Source organism: Rana temporaria, chromosome 1 (assembly GCF_905171775.1).
Source record: "Rana temporaria chromosome 1, aRanTem1.1, whole genome shotgun sequence".
In the NCBI taxonomy this organism is placed as follows: Eukaryota; Metazoa; Chordata; class Amphibia; order Anura; family Ranidae; genus Rana; species Rana temporaria.
The window spans coordinates 664,511,794-664,532,601 of record NC_053489.1 but is presented as its reverse complement, the minus strand read 5'-3'; the positions used below and the strand labels follow the sequence as shown (position 1 = coordinate 664,532,601).

General features: G+C 46.2%; 1 protein-coding gene across 2 annotated transcripts in view; it reads left to right on the top strand.

The window, feature by feature from the left end:
- Positions 1-20,808, top strand: part of SFXN5 (sideroflexin 5) — a 354,774-nt gene that overhangs the window by 20,102 nt on the left and 313,864 nt on the right. For both annotated transcript variants that reach the window (XM_040335556.1, XM_040335557.1), the window contains exon 2: positions 10,989-11,057. In XM_040335556.1, coding sequence (XP_040191490.1) covers positions 10,989-11,057 — 69 coding nt within the window. The remainder of the gene's footprint in view (positions 1-10,988; positions 11,058-20,808) is intronic.

Here is a 20,808-nt window from a genome sequence, read left to right as displayed (position 1 = left end):
AGCAAGACTTCCTTACTCCTTCCCTATGGTCCACTGCCTTATCCCCAGCAAGACTTCCTACTCCTTCCCCATGGTCCACTGCCCCATCCCCAGGAATGTGTGCTTACCCAGCAAGACTTCCTTACTCCTTCCCTATGGTCCACTGCCTTATCCCCAGCAAGACTTCCTTACTCCTTCCCCATAGTCCACTGCCTCATCCCCAGACATGTGTACTTGCCCAGCAAGACTTCCTTACTCCTTCCCTATGGTCCACTGCCTTATCCCCAGCAAGACTTCCTTACTCCTTCCCCATGGTCCACTGCCTCATCCCCAGGAATGTGTGCTTACCCAGCAAGACTTCCTTACTTCTTCCCTATGGTCCACTGCCTTATCCCCAGCAAGACTTCCTTACTCCTTCCCCCATAGTCCACTGCCTCATCCCCAGACATGTGTCTTTGCCCAACAAGACTTCCTTACTCCTTCCCCATAGTCCACTGCCTCATCCCCAGACATGTGTACTTACCCAACAAGACTTCCTTACTCCTTTTGCGTGGTCCACTGCCTCATCCTCTGGAATGTGTGCTTACCCAGCAAGACTTCCTTACTCCTTCCCCATGGTCCACTGCCTTACCCCCAGGAATGTGTACTTACCCAGCAAGACTTCCTTACTCCTTCCCCGTGGTCCACTGCCTTACCCCCAGGAATATATACTTACCCAGCAAGACTTCTTTACCAATTCCCCATGGTCCACTGCCCCATCCCCAGGAATGTGTACTTACCCAGCAAGACTTCCTTTACCACTTCCCCATGGTCCTCTTCCTCATCCCCAGGAATGTGTACTTGCCCAGCAAGACTTCCTTACTCCTTCCCTATGGTCCACTGCCTTATCACCAGCAAGACTTCCTACTCCTTCCCCATGGTCCACTGCCCCATCCCCAGGAATGTGTGCTTACCCAGCAAGACTTCCTTACTCCTTCCCTATGGTCCACTGCCTTATCCCCAGCAAGACTTCCTACTCCTTCCCCATGGTCCACTGCCCCATCCCCAGGAATGTGTGCTTACCCAGCAAGACTTCCTTACTCCTTCCCTATGGTCCACTGCCTTATCCCCAGCAAGACTTCCTTACTCATTCCCCATAGTCCACTGCCTCATCCCCAGACATGTGTACTTACCCAACAAGACTTCCTTACTCCTTCTGCGTGGTCCACTGCCTCATCCTCTGGAATGTGTGCTTACCCAGCAAGACTTCCTTACTCCTTCCCCATGGTCCACTGCCTTACCCCCAGGAATATGTACTTACCCAGCAAGACTTCTTTACCAATTCCCCGTGGTCCACTGCCCCATCCCCAGGAATGTGTACTTACCCAGCAAGACTTCCTTTACCACTTCCCCATGGTCCACTTCCCCATCCCCAGGAATGTGTACTTGCCCAGCAAGTCCTCATCAGTACACCAGTCCTCATCAGTAGTCTTGCGTCCTGGGTGATCAGGGTCAGCGTCCATCTGGTTTTGGCCAGGTGGACCACTAATGCCCTCAGTCCCAGTCAGGAGTCTTGTGCCCCAGAGGAGGAACAAGTATACATCCGGTGTACTTTTTTGTGGTTTTACTTTTTGTATACTTTCTTTTATTGCAGTCCTAGCTACCTGCTTTGTAAAAAAAACTAGAAAATTCTATGGAAAAAGGCTTTCCAGGGTATCGGACATGGCGCCCAGAGAGCTGGTCCTTAGAATTGATGAACGTAGGAGAAGGCTGAACTGAACGGATCTATACATACGTACGTAAACACTTCTTCATCTATTAGGCAATACCCCAATACTGTGACTCTGAATGTAGCTTAGGGGCCCCCGCTCAGGCTACTGTAGTCTCATAAGGTGGATTCCGCTATGGGGGTGCGGCCTGGGAGTAAGTCCGTCCTGACTCAAAGCATGCTGTAGATCAGGGGGTCTCAAACTGATGGCCCTCCAGCGGTTCCAGAACTATAAGTTCCATCATGACTCTGCCTGTGGAAGTCATGCTTGTAACTGTCAGCCTTGCAATGCCTCATGGGACTTGTAGTTCTGCAACAGCTGGAGGGCCGCCAGTTTGAAACCCCTGCTGTAGAGGTAAAGGAATGTTTCAGCTGCCCTACACCTATCTCGGCTGTGTAATTAGCAGGTAAAAGCAGCCTCGGCTCACTCCATCCAAGCCATGCCACCAACGAGTTTCGCCTTGCTCACAGGGTGTAATCATAGAAGACCATGATTAAGTCCCAGGGCAGGGTGAAACGTGTTGGAGACGTTGCTTGGATGGAATAAGCTGAGGCTGCTTTTTCCTGCTAATTACAGGGCCGGGATAGATGGAACATTCCTTTACCAATACCCAATACTTATTGGCATTGTGCCCGGCCACCTTACTCGCCCACTTGCGAAGGTGCATGTCTCCGATTCCGAGTGATTCATTAATCCCAAAGGGGATTAAGTGGACGTGCCATAATGCTGTGGTTTCCCAGCTTTATGTAATGGCGTTCTGTGCCTTGGGACGTCCGCTTGCAGTCCACAGGGAGCTTGCACCCTACGGTGTCTATGCTGCTTTCGGGAACTATTTAGAGCAGGGGTGGCAAACACAAGGCCCGCGGGCCAAGTTTGGCCGCCAAGCCTTGTCATGTGGCCCGCCAGCCTCGACCGCTTGTGCCAGTGCCGCCCGCTCAGGCCGCACCGCGGGAGGTAAGCGGCGCCCACGGCCTGGACACAGGTCGCGGCTGCCGCTCACCTACCGCTATGCGGCCGCGCCTGTGTCATCTCCGGGTTTTGGCGCGGCTGATTGGCTGAGCTGTGTGTCTCTCTCACACACAGCTCAGCCTCAGAATCCACGCTGACAGTTCAGCTCGGACACTGCTCCTCCTCCTTCCCGCCTCTCTACACTGTGTGGCACGCCCACACCCCCTGTGTCTTCCCCGCTCACACATCCCCGGGAAAATGTGAAGGAAGATGCAGGCAGCCCGCCCCTGACCCTCCATCCTGTGGTGAGTAAGCTTACCCTCTCCCACCTCCCATTGTATATATTAAATTAATTTAAGGGGTGCTCTGTGGACTCTGGTGCAAGAGGGGGGCTTTGGTGGGCAGAGCCCCCCTTGCATCAGAGTTCCCCCTTTACATCCGAGTTCACAGCATTACAAGGGGGTCTGTGCGGACTGTGATGTAATGGGGGTCTGTGCGGACTGTGATGTAATGGGGGTCTGTGCAGACTCTGATGTAATGGGGGTCTGTGCGGACTCTGATGTAATGGGGGTCTGTGCGGGGTCTGTGCAGACTCTGATGTAATGGTGCTCTGTGCGGACTCTGATGTAATGGTGCTCTGTGTGGACTCTGATGTAATGGGGGTCTGTGCGGGGTCTGATGTAATGGGGGTCTGTGCAGGGTCTGATGTAATGGGGGTCTGTGCGGACTCTGATGTAATGGGGGTCTGTGCGTACCCCTTAATTCCTGCACTGTGTACGTAGCGTAATCCTGAACTCTGCATTCTGTATGTAGTGCGACTCGTATACAACTGGCCCTTTGAGGGCAACCACACTGCTGATGCGGCCCTCGATGAATTCGAATTTACCACCCCTGATTTGGAGTGCGTTGTCACCCTAAGACCGATGATAAAGAAACTAGCATTTTGATGTGAAGAAGAAGGAAAATGGAAGCCCACCACTGGAAAAAGTGAGGAGTTAAGCTACTATTCTATGAATTTTTTATTTAGTTACACTTTAAATAAATCTCCTCTCCAGTCTTGCAGAGTTGTACAGACTCCTCTCCTGCACTTGGGAGAATAGGAAGTAAAACTCGGCGGTGGGTTTTTTGGACGCGGATCAAAGTGTTCATTTCAAGCTGCTCGATTAGGAGTGCGAAATATGTTGCATTATCTTTAATCATTTACATTTCATCTGTGTTGATGAAATAATCGTTCAGGAGCGTAAAAATATAAGAATGTAATAGCGCAGCCGTCCCACCTACGCACACACACCAGTGCTGGGTGCAATATGTTGATGACGTGTTAACCCTTTTATATCCAAAGTGATTTGTGGCTGTCTCAGGGACCATTCTATCCAAAGGGCTGTGTATGTAGGATGGGGGGTGGGGAATGTTCCTTGGTTGCCCATTGCCATCAATCTGATAACAGCTGCTGTTTTCTGCTTGTCTTTGACAACGTGAGCCAACCTTCCTTGCTGCCTTTTTCTTATTTATTGTGAATGCCAGTTGTTCCTGTTTTCAAGCACTGCCTTAAGCATCGACATACCTCCTTTTAGACCTCACTCTGTATGGCCAGTATGGTCGCCTGCTGAATACGCATCCTCCACAGACAGCTTAGCTCTTCAGTAAGACAAGTAGGGTGACCACGTGTCCCGGATTGCCTGGGACCGTCTTGCATTGCCCGGGACAGTCTCGCATTTTGCAGGTCTGTCCCGGGCACCTTCATTCCAGGACAATACAGTGTCCCGAAATGAAACTGACACAGCCACCCCCTGGGCCAATTATATGCCCCCAAAAAAGCCGCCACATCACCACTTTACTCACTGACAGTACTTGTCCTGGCCGGGAATGTCTGGAGGAGCACAATCCCGCCCCCTGCTTGTGATTGGAGAAACCATCAATCCCGCCTCTTGTGTCCAATCACTGTGCTGTGATTCGTTACAGCACAAGCTGATTTTTGGGAAGGGAGGGTGTCCCTGAATGGTAGTTTGGAAATGTGGTCACCCTAAAGACAAGGCTTCAACATGCACCATATTGTCCAAAGTTTTGGGACGACTGCCGTGAACTGAACTTTAATGACATCCCAGTTTTCTTTCTTTCTTTCTTTCTTTCTTTCTTTCTTTCTTTCTTTCTTTCTTTCTTTCTTTCTTTCTTTCTTTCTTTCTCTCTATTCTCTCTCTCTATTCTCTCTCTCTCTCTCTCTCTCTCTCTCTCTCTCTCTCTCTCTATTCTTTCTCTCTCTCTCTCTCTCTCTATTCTTTCTCTCTATCTCTCTCTCTCTTCTCTCTCTCTATCTCTCTCTCTCTATTCTCTCTCTCTCTCTCTCTATTCTTTCTCTCTATCTCTCTCTCTCTATTCTCTCTCTCTATCTCTCTCTATTCTTTCTCTCTATCTCTCTCTCTCTATTCTCTCTCTCTCTCTCTCTATCTCTCTCTCTCTATTCTCTCTCTCTCTCTCTCTCTATTCTCTCTCTCTCTCTCTCTCTCTCTATTCTCTCTCTCTCTCTCTCTCTCTCTCTCTCTCTCTCTCTCTCTTCTCTCTTTCTCTCTCTCTCTCTATTCTTTCTCTCTCTCTCTCTATTCTTTCTCTCTCTCTCTCTCTCTCTATTCTTTCTCTCTCTCTCTCTCTCTCTATTCTTTCTCTCTCTCTCTCTCTCTCTATTCTTTCTCTCTCTCTCTCTCTATTCTTTCTCTCTCTCTCTCTCTATTCTTTCTCTCTCTCTCTCTATTCTTTCTCTCTCTCTCTCTATTCTTTCTCTCTCTCTCTCTCTATTCTTTCTCTCTCTCTCTCTATTCTTTCTCTCTCTCTCTCTATTCTTTCTCTCTCTCTCTCTCTATTCTCTCTCTCTATATTCTCTCTCTCTCTCTATTCTCTCTCTCTCTCTATTCTCTCTCTATTCTTTCTCTCTCTATTCTCTCTGTTGTTGACAATCGGTTAAAAGATTGGTTGTGAAAATGTCACTTGAACCATGACTGTATCCTATCAGGTGCCATCACTTTTCGGGTATTCAGGCAGCCAGAGGTGTCATGGTTGTCTCTATACAATGGCCATCCACGCTGTTTAGTGTGGATGGGGTAATCTAAGCATGCATAGCTAGCCTAAGGCCGCGTACACACGGTCGAACATGTCCGCTGAAACTGGTCCGTGGACCAGTTTCCGCGGACATGTCCGACCGTGTGTACGGCCTAGCGGACAGGTTTCCAGCGGACAAAAGTTTCTTGGCAAGCTAAGAAACTTGTCCGATGGTTAGTACACCTAATTGGACATGGTCGCTGGTTATGATGTGTAACCAGCGTCCCGAAATCCCGCGCATGCGTCAAATTGATTAGACGCATGCGTGGAAGCTTTGCACTTCCGTGTTTGAGAACGTCGGTGTCTTCTACGTCACCGCGTTCTCCATCCGCGGGAATTTTGGTCTGATGGTGTGTACACACATCAGACCAAAAGCTCCCAGGAGACATGTCCGATGAAAACGGTCCGCGGACATGTCTCCTCGTGTGTACGGGGCCTATGAGGGGATTTCCTTCACTTTTAAGAAATGTTGTAGCTTCAGAAGTGAAGTATTAGATATGGTGTCATAGCAGCAGCAAGCGGTGCCTTTGTTCGCATACACTACAGAAGCAGCGGTGGAATGCAGGTTGATGTTCTATGCGCAGAGCCGAGTGTTACTATTTCCGGAAATCAGGTCAGATTGATGGCTACGCCTGATGTAACCTGTAAACGTCCCCCAGCTGTACTCCTGGCTTGTAGACCGGCGCGTATGCTGAACACAACAGCATCGTTCCGATTCAGCGTCTCCAGGGCCTAATGTGATTTTCCACCTTATGGAAGCCTGACCGCGATACGGCTATAAGACTCGCCGCATTACCGCTTCCCTGATGTGTTCTGACTGCACCATATACAAAGCTGTATTTCACATTCTACAAGATCAGTGCTTTCCAAGTCATTCCTCCGGGACCAGAACAAAAGCGTCATACGTGTATAAATTCATACCAATCTAAAACCCACTGTACTACTCTGGGGAAGTGATCAGGATTACATTTTTCTTGCACATTGTGATTATCAATACAAAAATATCAGTTAACCACTTAACCCCCGAACCATATTGCTGGTCAAAGACCAGAGTACTTTTTGCGATTCGGCACTGCGTCGCTTTAACTGACAATTGCGCGGTCGTGCGACGTGGCTCCCAAACAAAATTGGCGTCCTTTTTTTCCCCACAAATAGAGCTTTCTTTTGGTGGAATTTAATCGCATCTGCGGTTTTTAGTTTTTGCGCTATAAACAAAAATAGAGCTACAATTTTCAAAAAAAATAATATTTTTTACTTTTTGCTATAATAAATATCCCCCAAAAATATATAAAAAAACATATTTTTTCCTCAGTTTAGGCCGATACGTATTCTTCTACATATTTTTCGTCAAAAAAAATCACAATAAGCGTTTATTGATTGGTTTGCGCAAAAGTTATAGCGTTTACAAAATAGGGGGTATTTTTATGGCATTTTTATTTATATATATATATATATATATTTTTACTAGTAATGGCGCGCGCCCCTTGTTACCTGCGAGAGAGCCAACGTAGAGCTACGGGCTCTTGCGCAGGAGAGCCAACCTTCCGCCGTAGAATGACGGTGGCAGGTCGGCAAGTAGTTAAACCCAAAAGGTGTGTGTGTGTTTGTTTGTTTGTTTTTTACAACTACTATTCCTTTTTATATCGGCTTTTGAAATTTACAAATACAACCATTTGGAAATTGAATGAAAAGTTTAGCGCCTGGAAACACTTTTTGAAAGATAAATAGTGCATTTTATATAGAACTCTGTAGATCAGACCAACATGAGGGACAAATGAGGAGCAAAGAGGGACAGAGGGACTTTTTTCCAAAATCAGGGACAGTCCCTCAAAATCAGTGACAGTTGGGAGGTATGCTTATATACCGTATATACTCGAGTATAACCCGAGGCCCTAATTTTACCACAAAAACTGGGAAAACTTATTGACTCAAGTATAAGCCTAGGGTGAGAATGCAGCAGCTACTGTAAGCAGAAAAGAGGGTCAACAATGCCCATTTGCACGCCTTACTGTGCCCATTATTACCTCACTGTGCCCATTATTGCCTCACTGTGCCCATTATTGCCTCACTGTGTCCATTACTTCACTGTGCCCATTATTACCTCACTGTGCCCATTGCAACCTCAGGTGTCCATTACTTCACTGTGCCCATTATTACTTCACTGTGCCCATTGCAACCTCACTGTGTCCATTACTTCACTGTGCCCATTATTACCTCACTGTGCCCATTGCAACCTCACTGTGCACATTGCAGCGCACCTGAAATTCCTGGTCCTGTCCCGTTCCGTGATGGGCGTTTGACACTGTGTTCAGTGTTCCGCCAATCACGGACGTTCTTTCATCCTCGGACTCCGTTTTCCAGCAGACACTGTGTTCAGCCAATCATGGACGTTCTTTCATCCTCGGAAAAGAGAAGGTCCGTGATAGGCTGAACACAGTGGGCCAGATTCAGAAAGAAGTTACGATGGCGTATCTATTAATACGCCGCGTAACTTCTAGGATGCTCCGGCGTATCTTTTTTCTGTTTTCAGAAAACAAGATACGCCGGAATTTAGCTAAGATCTGACTGGCGTAAGTCTCTTACGCCGTCGTATCTTTGTTGCATATTTACGCTGGCTGCTAGGTGACGCTTCCGTCGATTTACGCGAGGAATATGCAAATTAGGTAGATACGCCGATTCAGAAACGTACGTCCGCCCGGCGCATCTTTTTACGTCGTTTACGTAAGGCTTTTTCCGGCGTAAAGTTACCCCTGGTATATGAGGCGTATCCTATGTTAAGTATGGACGTCGGGCCAGCGTCGAATTGTCCATCGATTACGTCGTTTGCGTAAGTCGTTCGCGAATAGGGCTGTACGTAAGTTACGTTCACGTCGAAAGCATTGACAGTTTGCGGCGTAATTTGGAGCATGCGCACTTGGAAACGTTCACGGACGGCGCATGCGGCGTTCGTAAGAAATGTCAATTACGTGGGGTCACAAGTAATTTACATAAAATACGCCCACATCATCCACATTTGAATTAGGCGGGCTTACGCCGACACATGTACACTACGCCGCCGTAACTTAGGGCGCAAGTTCTTTCTGAATACGGAACTTGCGCCCTAAGTTACGGCGGCGTAGTGTATCTGAGATACGCTGCGCCCACCGATAGATACGAAAATGTATCTGAATCCGGGCCAGTGTCTGCTGGGAAACTGAGTCCAAGGATGAAAGAACGTCCGCGATAGACGGAACACTGAACACAAAAAATGGACACCCAAGGTACACTGACTCGAGTATAAGCCGAGAGGGGTATTTTGAGCCCTAAAAAAAGGGCTGAAAAACTCGGCTTATACTCGAGTACTGTATTTATTGGCGTATAACACTCACTTTTTTACCCTGAAAATAGAGGGCAAACTGTGCCTGTGTGTTATACGCAGGGGGCTGTGGAAAGTTTTTTTCCTAAAACTTCCATCTTAAAGTTAGGGTGCGTGTTATACGCCTGTGCGTGTTATACGCCAATAAATACGCTATATACGGTAACTGGATTTTACTGGTACTGTGTAAACAACCATTTTTCCTGAACGAAACTGATTCCGGGTCTTTTTTGTTGTGATTGGTCAAAGCACATTATATAGAAGATTTCCACATTTTCAGGTACAGAGGGGCTGTGATTAGCCTAGTCTGTACCATGTGATTACTGTGACCAATCACAGCTAGCAACACAGTTGTGTACAATAGCTGACACGAAAGGTAAGCCATCAATTGCTTACAACTGTCATGTGATCTACTGTGATTGATCAATTGGTCAGAGCGTTCACGTGGTACCGTGTGACGCGTCCCAGAAGGTTTTGGGCAACGAAAGCGGGGAGATCGCCCAGTCAGTAGGCAGACTGTAAGTGGGAGCCGGTACTTGCTAAAGCTAAAACTAGATACCCACTCTCAAAAAAAAAAAAGTGGGAAGGGAGGGGGGAATAAGTAGATGTTAAATTGCTACCGTATTTTCCGGCGTATAAGACGACTTTTTAACCCCTTAAAATCTTCTTAAAAGTCGAGGGTTGTCTTATACGCCGGTAACCTAACATCCCTTACCTTATCCTAAGACATGCAGAATCGCGGGCGTCCATTTTTCAAAGCCGCGCCTCCTACTTCTTCTGTTTCGTGATAGGCAGAACACTAAGCTTCCCAGGAGACACTGTGTTTAGTGTCCGCCTATCACGGAGGCCCTCTCGTCCTGCGTTTAGTGTCCGCCTATCACGGAGGCCCTCTCGTCCTGCGTTTAGTGTCCGCCTATCACGGAGGCCCTCTCGTCCTGCGTTTAGTGTCCGCCTATCACGGAGGCCCTCTCGTCCTGCGTTTAGTGTCCGCCTATCACGGAGGCCCTCTCGTCCTCGGACGAGAGGGCCTCCGTGATAGGCGAACACTGAACACAGTGCCTCCTGGGAAGCTGAGTGTTCCGCCTATCATGGAACAGAAGACGTAGGAGGCGCGGCTTTTGAAAAAAACGTACGGCCGCGATTCTGCATGATAAGGTAAGGGCACAGCGAGTCTGGCATGTAATGGGGCACAGTCTGGCATGTAATGGGGCACAGTCTGGCATGTTTTTGGGCACAGTCTGGCATGTAATGGTGGCACCGTGAGGCGAGGCATGACTAGTAGGAAGGGGGTAGTCTTATACGGCAAGTTTATCCCAAAACCAACATTTTGGCTGGAAAATTAGGGGGTCGTCTTATATGCCCAGTCGTCCTTATACGCCGGCAAATACGGTACTTCCTTTTTAGGGCGACGTTCCGTTTTAACTTTCCATGCCTTGTTCTACAATCTCTGTATAGAATTGGCCATCTTGGTAGAGGAAGGCCTTTTGCTTTCTCATGTCAGAACTGGCCCTCTTCATGTCTGGTTATCTGATGTCTGGGGAGAAAATATAAAAGAGGCAGCAGAAGAGGAGTAGGAAACCCGGATCCACAGAATGAACGGAAGCAGGGAGATGCTTCAACTGCAGGTCCTCAGCTACAGCTTCCTCTCCAACAAGGAGAACACAGGAGTGATCTCACAGAATTGTGCTCCAAATCTCATCAGGATAATGCTTGGACACAATTTTATATTTCTAAATGTTCCTTATTAAAGTTTTTCCCTAGTTTGTACTCGAAGAGTACAGAGTTCCGTAGTTTGCAAGGACAGGTGATCTGAATCGGTGAAGTGCGCCAACCTAATGTTATGTTTTTTTATTTTTTTTCTCTCTCAGAGCACATTTTATGGAAGATTTCGACACTTCCTGGACATCATCGATCCACGCACACTTTTTGTAACGGAGGTAAGTGCTTTGACTTCTCTTTGAAGAGCAGTATAATTAGTAGATTAATATTTATTTATATTTTGATCTTGTAAACTGTTATATATATATATATATAATATATGTGTGTGTTTGTGTGTGTGTGTGTGTGTGTGTGTATAATATATATATATATATATATATATATATATATATATATATATATATATATATATATATATATATATATATATATATATATATATATTATAATTTTTTTTTTTTTCCTTGGTTAAAGAAACAAAACATTTAAAGTGAAAGGCATGTCAAAACTTAGCTAAGCTTAAAGGGGTTGTAAAGGATTTTTTTTTTAAAATAACAAACATACCATACTTACCTCCACTGTGCAGCGCGTTTTGCACAGAGTGTCCCCGATCCTCATCTTCTGAGGTTACTTGGCAGCTGTCTCCGCTCTGCCGCGCAAGAGCTAACCCCCTTCTAGGAAGCGCTCTCCCAAGGGGGTGAGCTTGCGGGCGCGCTCCCGTGTGATACAGTCGGCGGCCATAACGGCCGACTGTATCACTCGGCCTGCCCCAGGCGCGCTGTGTCATTGATTTGATTGACAGCAGCGGGAGCCAATGGCTGCGCTGCTATCAATCTCCAATGAAGAGCTGCCTTAAGCATCGTGGGATTGCGCCCACAGAGTTTCATGGCTCGGGTAAGTAAAACTGGGGGGCCCGAGACTGCAAGGAGTTTTTTCACCTGAATGCAAGACTTATACGATGTGATTTTATTTTCCTGCAACCACAGGTTACAGGAAATTTATATATTTATTTTTTTACACAGTCGACAGAACATTCCCTCCCGCATCGCTATTTTGTTCTGCTGACGGGGGGAGCCTTCCTTGCCGGCAGAACACAATAATTTCTGTTGGTGGCTATAGCCGCTGGCAGTAATCATATGCAAAATATCCGATAGGCTGGTCGCGCTGAAGTTTATTGATGGATCAAGTTCAGTACAACCAGCCTGCCCATAGATGGATCGCATCTGGTATGGTCCCTGCTCAACTGGTGGAGATTCCATTCATCTATGGCCTGCTTAATTTCTTGAAGTTTATTTCCAGCCAAAACATTGTGTGTGTGTGTGTGTGTGTGTGTGTGTTTGTGTGTTGTGTTGTGTATTTTTTATTTTATTATTATTATTATTATTATTATTATTATTATTATTATTATTATTAATAATAATTAATATTATTTTGGATAGAGTGGGGAAGGATTGTAACCCCTGTCTTGTATTTACTGATTCCTGGAGATTTCTTTACAACTAAAGCTGGCCATATGGATATTTGGGACCGGCAGAACTTCCATCAGTGTGTGGCAGTCCCATAGAAATCGATCATTTAAAATGGCTTCTGTCGAACGGACAAGCTGGGAAAACTTTTTGCCAATTGCCTACCTTCAGAAACCTGTGCCGCCAACATCGGCAGAATTATGGCTTTAATTGCATCTTAATTATACTCTGAGGAAGAGAAGAGGGGGCAGCAGATATATTTTTATTACAGTAATTAAATGAAAGTGACATTTGGCCGAGACAGACTGCTAACACTCAGCTGGGGGTCTCGTCATTCGATGTATGGGGGGGCTTCTCCCCAACCTGAAGACAAGGTGGGATCAGACACAACGGGGGGTGAATATTGTACTGTCATCGTTCTTAGGGGTGCAGGGCTCACCTACTGTATATCATTATAGGGAAATTTTTATGTATTTGTATGTTTTTGAATTTGTTAATAATTATATATATATATAAAATATAGTTATAGTTGTGCTTATAAGTTTACATACCCTGGCAACATTTATAATTTTTCAGAGAATATGAATGATGACACAAAAACGTTTTCTTTCACTCATGGTTGGTGTTTGGCTGAAGCCATTTATTATCAATCAACTGTGTTTACTCTTTTTTTTTTTTTTTTTTTTTTTTATCATAATGGCAACATAAACTCCCCAAATTACCCTGATCAAAAGTTTACATACCCCAGTTCTTAAAGGGGTGGTTCCCCCTAAAACACATTTCTAACAATAGATTTGTAAGACCCGTTACACTGCGGGTAGGCTGGCTTTTTTTTTAGTACATACCGACATCTCGGCGTCTCGTCCCTTGTCAGTGGGCGTTCCTAGTTGATTGACGTTCCTCGGACGGGCGCATACGTGACGTCACGACTTTCCGAAAGAAGCCGAACGTCGCTGCGCAGGTGCCGTATAGAGCCGACTATACGGCGCCTGCGCAATGACGTTCGGCTTCTGTCGGAAAGTCGTGACGTCACGTATGCGCCCGTCCGAGGAACGTCAATCAACTAGGAACGCCCACCGCCAAGGGACGAGACGCCGAGATCTCGGTATGTACGAAAAAAAAAAAAGCCAGCCTACCCGCAGTGTAACGGGTCTTACGAATCTATTGTTAGAAATGTGTTTTAGGGGGAACCACCGCTTTAACCCCCCTGACGGTATGATTATTTCAGATTTTAGGTGCTGAAAGCGGTACCATTATTTTGCATGGAAATTTGGCGTTTTATATTGTAGGCCTGTAATTCTTAGGAATAACTCACTTAAATCTGTAGACATCTCGGGTATAATAAAATTTGAAACTCAAAATCATAAATTATAATATAATCAATAAATATAACAAATAATATAATAATAAAAATTATTACTTTTAATTTTCTGATGATGAATTTCCCCACAAATCCTTTATTCCCCTTTGTGTCAACTTGTGTGCATGTTATCAGGACAAAATCACCAGGGTATGTAAACTTTTGATCGGTCATTTGGGTAGTTTCTGCTGTCATGATATAAAAAGAGTAAACTCCGTTGATTGATAATAAATGGCTTCAGCCAAACACTAACCATGAGTGAACGAAAAGTTTTTGTGTCATTCTTCATATTCTCTGAAAAATGGTCAAGAAATTATATATATATATATATATATATATATATATATATATATATATATATATATATATATATATATATATATATATATATATATATATATATATATATATATATATATATATATATATATATATATATATATATATATATATATATATATGTGTGTGTGTGTGTGTGTGTGTGTGTGTGTGTGTAAAGGCTGGCGTCCCAATACTTTTGGTAATATTATGTACGTACAGTGGGGATCGAAAGTTTGGGCACCCCAGGTAAAAATTTGTATTATTGTGCATAACAAAGCCAAGGAAAGATGGAAAAATCTCCAAAAGGCATCAAATTACAGATTAGACATTCTTATAATATGTCAAAAAACGTTAGATTTTATTTCCATCATTTACACTTTCAGAATTACAGAAAACAAAAAAAATGGCATCTGCAAAAGTTTGGGCACCCTGTATAGTTAATATCTTGTACTGCCCCCTTTGGCAAGTATCACAGCTTGTAAACGCTTTTTGTAGCCAGCCAAGAGTCTTTCAATTCTTGTTTGAGGTATGTTTGCCCATTCTTCCTTACAAAAGTCTTCCAGTTCTTTGAGATTTCTGGGCTGTCTGTCACGCACTGCTCTTTTAAGGTCTATCCATAGATTTTCAATTATGTTGAGGAGATTGTGAAGGCCATGGCAAAACCTTCAGTTTACGTCTCTTGATGTAATCCCTCCGTGGATATTGAGGTGTGTTTAGGATCATTATCCATTTGTAGAAGCCATCCTCTCTTTAACTTCAGCTTTTTCACATATGGCATCAAGTTACCATCCAGAATTTGCTGAAATTTTATTCAATCCATTTCTGTGTGACACACCTTCTCATTCAAAGAGTTTTCTTTATTTTCATGACTATGAAAATTGTAGATTCACACTGAAGGCATGAAAACTATGAAGTAACACATGTGGAATTATACATAACAAAAAAGTGTGAAACAACTGAAAATATATTTCATATTCTAGGTTCTTCAAAGTAGCCACCTTTTGCTTTGATTACTGCTTGGCACACTCTTGGCATTCTCTTGATGAGCTTCAAGAGGTAGTCACCTGGCGCAGCACCCCATCACTCTCCTTCTTGGTCAAATAGCCCTTCCCCCGCCTGGAGGTGTGTTTGGGGTCATTGTCCTGATGGATGGAATAGCATGCCGCTGCAAGATGCTGTGGTAGCCATGCTGGTTCAGTATGCCTTCAATTTTGATTAAATCCCCAACAGTGTCCCCAGCAAAGCACCCCCACACCATCACACCTCCTCCACCATGTTTTACGGTGGGGACCAGGCATGTAGAGTCCATCCGTTCCCCTTTTCTGCGTCGCACAAAGACACGGGGGTTGGAACCAAAGATCTCAAGTTTGGACTCATCAGACCAAAGCAGGGATGGACTGGCCATTGGGACTACAGGGAGTTTCCCGGTGGGCCGATGGCTCAGTGGGCCGGCTTCAGTGACAGCAGACCACCGCCCCCTCCGCTCCTTTGTCTCTCCTTTCCCGCAGCGCTCACCTCCTCTCCCTCCCCGCAGTGCTCAACTGGGGGGAGCAGAGGAGCATGGGGGAGGGGACAGACAGCTGACTCAACAGCTATGGCCTTGGAGTTTCTCACTTCTGCCTAATCTTGTTAAGGGGGGGCGCAAAAATGTATTCTTTGCCCTGGGTAAAATGTCTAGATTCCCCACTTGTACTGCCTATAAGAGTACCAGTACCAGCTGTTCTACTCTAATAACCACTTAAGCCCCGGACCTTTAGGCAGCTAAATGCCCAGGCCAGGTTTTGCGATTCGGCACTGCGTCTCTTTAACAGACAATTGCGCGGTCGTGCGATGTGGCTCCCAAACAAAATTGGCGTCCTTTTTTCCCCACAAATAGAGCTTTCTTTTGGTGGTATTTGATCACCTCTGCGTTTTTTATTTTTTGCGCTATAAACAAAAATAGAGCGACAATTTTGAAAAAAATGCAATATTTTTTACTTTTTGCTATAATAAATATCCCCCAAAAACATATATAAACATTTTTTTCCTCAGTTTAGGCCGATACGTATTCTTCTACCTATTTTTGGTAAAAATAAGCGTTTATCGATTGGTTTGCGCAAAATGTATAGCGTTTACAAAATAGGGGATAGTTTTATTGCATTTTTATTATTTTTTTTTTTTTTACTACTAATGGCGGCGATCAGCGAATTTTTTCGTGACTGCGACATTATGGCGGACACTTCGGACAATTTTGACACATTTTTGGGACCATTGTCATTTTCACAGCAAAAAATGCATTGTTTATTGTGAAAATGACAGTTGCAGTTTGGGAGTTAACCACAGGGGGCGCTGTAGGAGTTATGGTTCACCTAGTGTGTGTTTACAACTGTAGGGGGGTGTGGCTGTAGGACTGACGTCATCGATCGAGTATCCCTATAAAAGAGATCACTCGATCGATGCAGCCGCCACAGTGAAGCACGGGGAAGCCGTGTTTACATACGGCTCTCCCCGTTCTTCAGCTCCAGGGAGCGATCGCGACGGAGCGGCTAGAAACGAATAGCCGCGCCGTCGTCCCGGATCGCTCTCCGAGGGAATCCGACCGCCGCATGTAGCGGGGGGGGTCCTGATCGGACCCCCGACCCGCGTAAAGGCAGGGACGTACATGTACGCCAATGTGCCTGTAAGTGCCATTCTGCCGACGTATATATACATGCGGCGGTCGGGAAGCGGTTAATGGCAACTTACTCCGTAGGGTTCAATATTGAGTTGGCCCCGCCCTTTGCACCTATAACAGCTTCAACTCTTCTGGGAAGGCCGTCCACAAGGTTTAGGAGTGTGTCTATGAAGAGCATTTGTGAGGTCAGGCACTGATGTTGGAGGAGAAGGCCTGGCTCAGTCTCGGCTCTAATTCATCCCAAAGATGTTCTACCAGGTTGAGGTCAGGACTCTGTGCTGGCCAGACAAGTTCCTCCACCCCAAACTCCCTCATCTGTGTATTTTATGGACCTTTGTCATTTGATGCCATCTTTACCTCGTAAGTTGACAATCACTGCTCCATATGCTGCTTGGCAAGGGTGATATCCATCCCCCTCCCCCCCCCCTGTGCCACTATGCAGGCTATGACTCTGGCTCTGTTATCGGAGAAAGCCTATTTCCCTCAGGCAGACATGGCTGATGGCGGCGCTCAGGGCCGGTATATTGTCACAGCGGTATGCAGCTCTGCTCTACATTGGCGGCTGGTTTGCATGCAGGCCAGCTCCCGAGTGTTCCTGTGTTGTTATAGTAACTTTTCATATCCCGTACAGAAGAGATTAGAGTCTGAATAGAGGAGAACGCACTCCGGGATTTTCCCACCTCGCTGCTTTTCATACCTGGAGAGAGTTGGATCTCCTGTAAAGAACATTGACCCGCAGAGGTGAGGACGTGTCCTCAATTAACCACTTCAGCCCCGGACCATTTGGCTGGCCAAAGACCAGAGAATTTTTTGCGATTCAGCACTGCGTCGCTTTAACTGACAATTGCGCGGTCATGCGACGTTGTTTCCAAATAAAATTGATGTCCTTTTTTTTCCCCCACAAATAGCTTTCTTTTGGTGGTTTTTGATCACCTCTGCGGATTTTATTTTTTGCGCTATAAACAAAAAAAAGAGCGACAATTTTTTTTTTTTTTACTTTTTGCTATAATGCCACATACACACAACCGTTTTCCCCCCCCCTCTCCTTGCGCCGTTTCCCCCCCCCTCTCCTTGCGCCGTTTCCCCCCCCCCTCTCCTTGCACCGTTTCCCCCCCCCCCCTCTCCCCGCACCGTTTCCCCCCCCCCCCCCTCTCCCCGCACCGTTTCCCCCCCCTCTCCCCGCACCGTTTCCCCCCCCTCTCCCCGCACCGTTTCCCCCCCCCTCTCCTCGCACCGTTTCCCCCCCCTCTCCTCGCACCGTTTCCCCCCCCCCCCCTCTCCTCGCACCGTTTCCCCCCCCCCCTCTCCCCGCACCGTTTCCCCCCCCCCCTCTCCTCGCACCGTTTCCCCCCCCCCTCTCCTCGCACCGTTTCCCCCCCCCCCTCTCCTCGCACCGTTTCCCCCCCCCCCTCTCCTCGCACCGTTTCCCCCCCTCTCCCCGCACCGTTTCCCCCCTCTCCCCGCGCCTCTCCTCGTTTCCCCCATCAGTGCCAATCAGTGCTTTCTATTAGTGTCTATCACTGCAGGGATGGGGCGATGAACTCAGCAGCTAGGCACATTGTCCATGGGGGGCCGACCTGGTGGGGCACAACCGAAATCTATTGATATTTATTAAGTCCACATGCCAATCTTTTTAGTATAATTGGTAATCACCACACTAATATTTTCAATAAACTACTGGGAGGTAAAATAAATGAGTGTCAGTAAAAGGCCTGCCTCTGAGCACTGTTATGTGGGGGGGGGGCAGCATTTTATTCTTGGGCCCAGGCAGCACAATGTCTTGGGTCGCGTCCTGGTTGTATTAATCCCAAAACGAGAGAAAAACAACGTTTTGGCCGGAGCTGGACTTTGTCCGCTTTTTAGTGGATTTTATAGGCACATATTAAAGGAATAATCGCTCTTCCAAATAGGTTTGTTCTTTATCTTCGGAGACGAATGCTAATTGCAAATGTGTTAAAGCGGAGAGCGTGAGGCGTTTTTTTATCTTTGAGATCCTGTTCCTCCTACCTACAGTATGTGTATTCTAGTCTGTCATCCTCCCCGTTCTGCATGGACTCCTGAACGCTTGCCAAGCCATAAACACGAGCGCGAGGGGCGCCGCTGCTTTTCCGGCTGCAGAAAGTGCTGCGCTTACTGTTTCGATTCTCCGAGAAGTTTGTTTTTACTTCTACAGACTGCTGTTTCATCACACAAACTGATTGAACATTATGTTCCCACCATGTGTTTTATTCTATCGCTCCTATTATATATTTATTTTGCATTAATAGCCCGGTGTTTTCACTTAAATAGACGTTCGGAGGAAAGTCGCGTTGCGTGTAGCGAATCGGTAATGTGTTAAAATTATTGCTAAGGTAATCTTACTTTTTTTTTTTTTTAAGTGGACTGCTTCAATATGTATTATTTTTTTTTTTCTTTCATATTTTTTATTTTTTTAGTTCGAAATTCTATTTTTTTTTTTTTTTTTTGCTCAAACAAATAGAAAGGCCCAGATTCACGTAGGAGAGCGCATCTTTGTGTGGGCGTAACGTATCCTATTTACGTTACACCTCCGCAACTTTGACAGGCAAGAGCAGTATTCACAAACCAAAGTTGCGGCGGTGTAGTGTAAATAGGCTGGCGTAAGCCCGCCTAATTCAAATGTGGAAGATGTGGGCTTGTGTTATGTAAATTTATTGTGACCCCACGTAAATGACGCTTTTTACGAATGGCGCATGCGCCATCCGTGAAAGTATGCCAGTGAGCATGCTCCAAATTAACCCGCAAGAAGCTAATGCTTTCGACGTGAACGTAAATGACGCTCCCAGCCCTATTCGCGAAAGACTTACGCAAACGACGTGAAAAATTTGACGCTGTTCCGAAGTCCATACCTAACATTGGTACGCCTCATAGAGCAGGGGTAACTTTACGCCGGAAAAAGCCTTACATAAACGGCGTATCTGTACTCCGACGGCCGGGCGTACGTTCGTGAATAGGCGTATCTAGCTGATTTACATATTTCTAGGCGTAAATCAGCGTACACGCCCCTAGCGGCCAGCGTAAATATGCAGTTAAGATACGACGGCGTAAGAGACAGTCACAGGCATGACTCCTAGAGGCAGAGGCATGATGGGATTTGTAGTTTTACTGCAGTTGTACCCTGGCCTAGGAACTATTCAGGTACAATCAGATGGGGGGGTCACCCATCCACAGCTCAAGAAACACTGCCCCCTCTGGCGGAACCCTTGGGCTGGTTGACAGTCGCTGTTTTCATGATACTGTGGAATCCAGATAATATAAAGTACCGTATTTATCGGGGTATTGCGCGCTCCGGCGTATAGCGCGCACCCCTAATGTAGACCCGAAATTCCTGTAAAAAAAAAACATTTTATTACTTGCAGTTTTGGTGTCTTGCCCGGCGTCCATCGGCGGCCTTGTCTGGTCCGGCGTCTGTCTGCGGCCTCTGTCTGCGGCCTCGGTGGTGTCCTCCCGGCTTCTCCCGCGCTGTCTCCGAGTCGAATCCCCGCTTCCCGCGCTCAGTTTGAACGCCTCCGCGACATATACCGAGCGCAGTACACTCGGGCACGCTCGGCTTCTCACGCATAAACGTCGCAGAGCGTGACCACGAGCGAAGCCGAGCCTGGCCGAATGTACCCGAGTGTACTGCGCTCGGTATATGTCGGCGGAGCCGTTCAAACTGGGCGCGGGAAGCAGGTATCGGCATATATCGCGCACCCACGATTTTCCTCTTATTTTAAGGGGAAAAAAGTGCGCGGTATATGCCGATAAATACGGTATATGAAATGTATCCATTCCAAACGTTGCAAGCTTTGTTCTCTTCTTCTGTTCTGAGGTTCTGGTGTAGGGTGGATTGGCAGTACTTTTCTTTTATGGACTGTTGGGGGAAAACTCCTAATCCTAAAAACGGCAAATTTTATCCCGCTGATGAAATATTCTGTGTAATCAACGAGTAATTAAGTTACGTCTTGATTTCTTTAGTCCACTTTGTAATGTTTGGATCTTGTTTCACATCTGACAGATGAGCGAGTTCTGTTGCGGCGTTTGAGGCGCGCTCCTGGACAGGTGTGCGGTGATTAATCACAACATGAACTGAGATTATCTCCTCCGGTTTCTAAAACAAATCATCGTCTCACTTTCTCCAAACATTCCGATCCCTTATCCCTGACAAATAA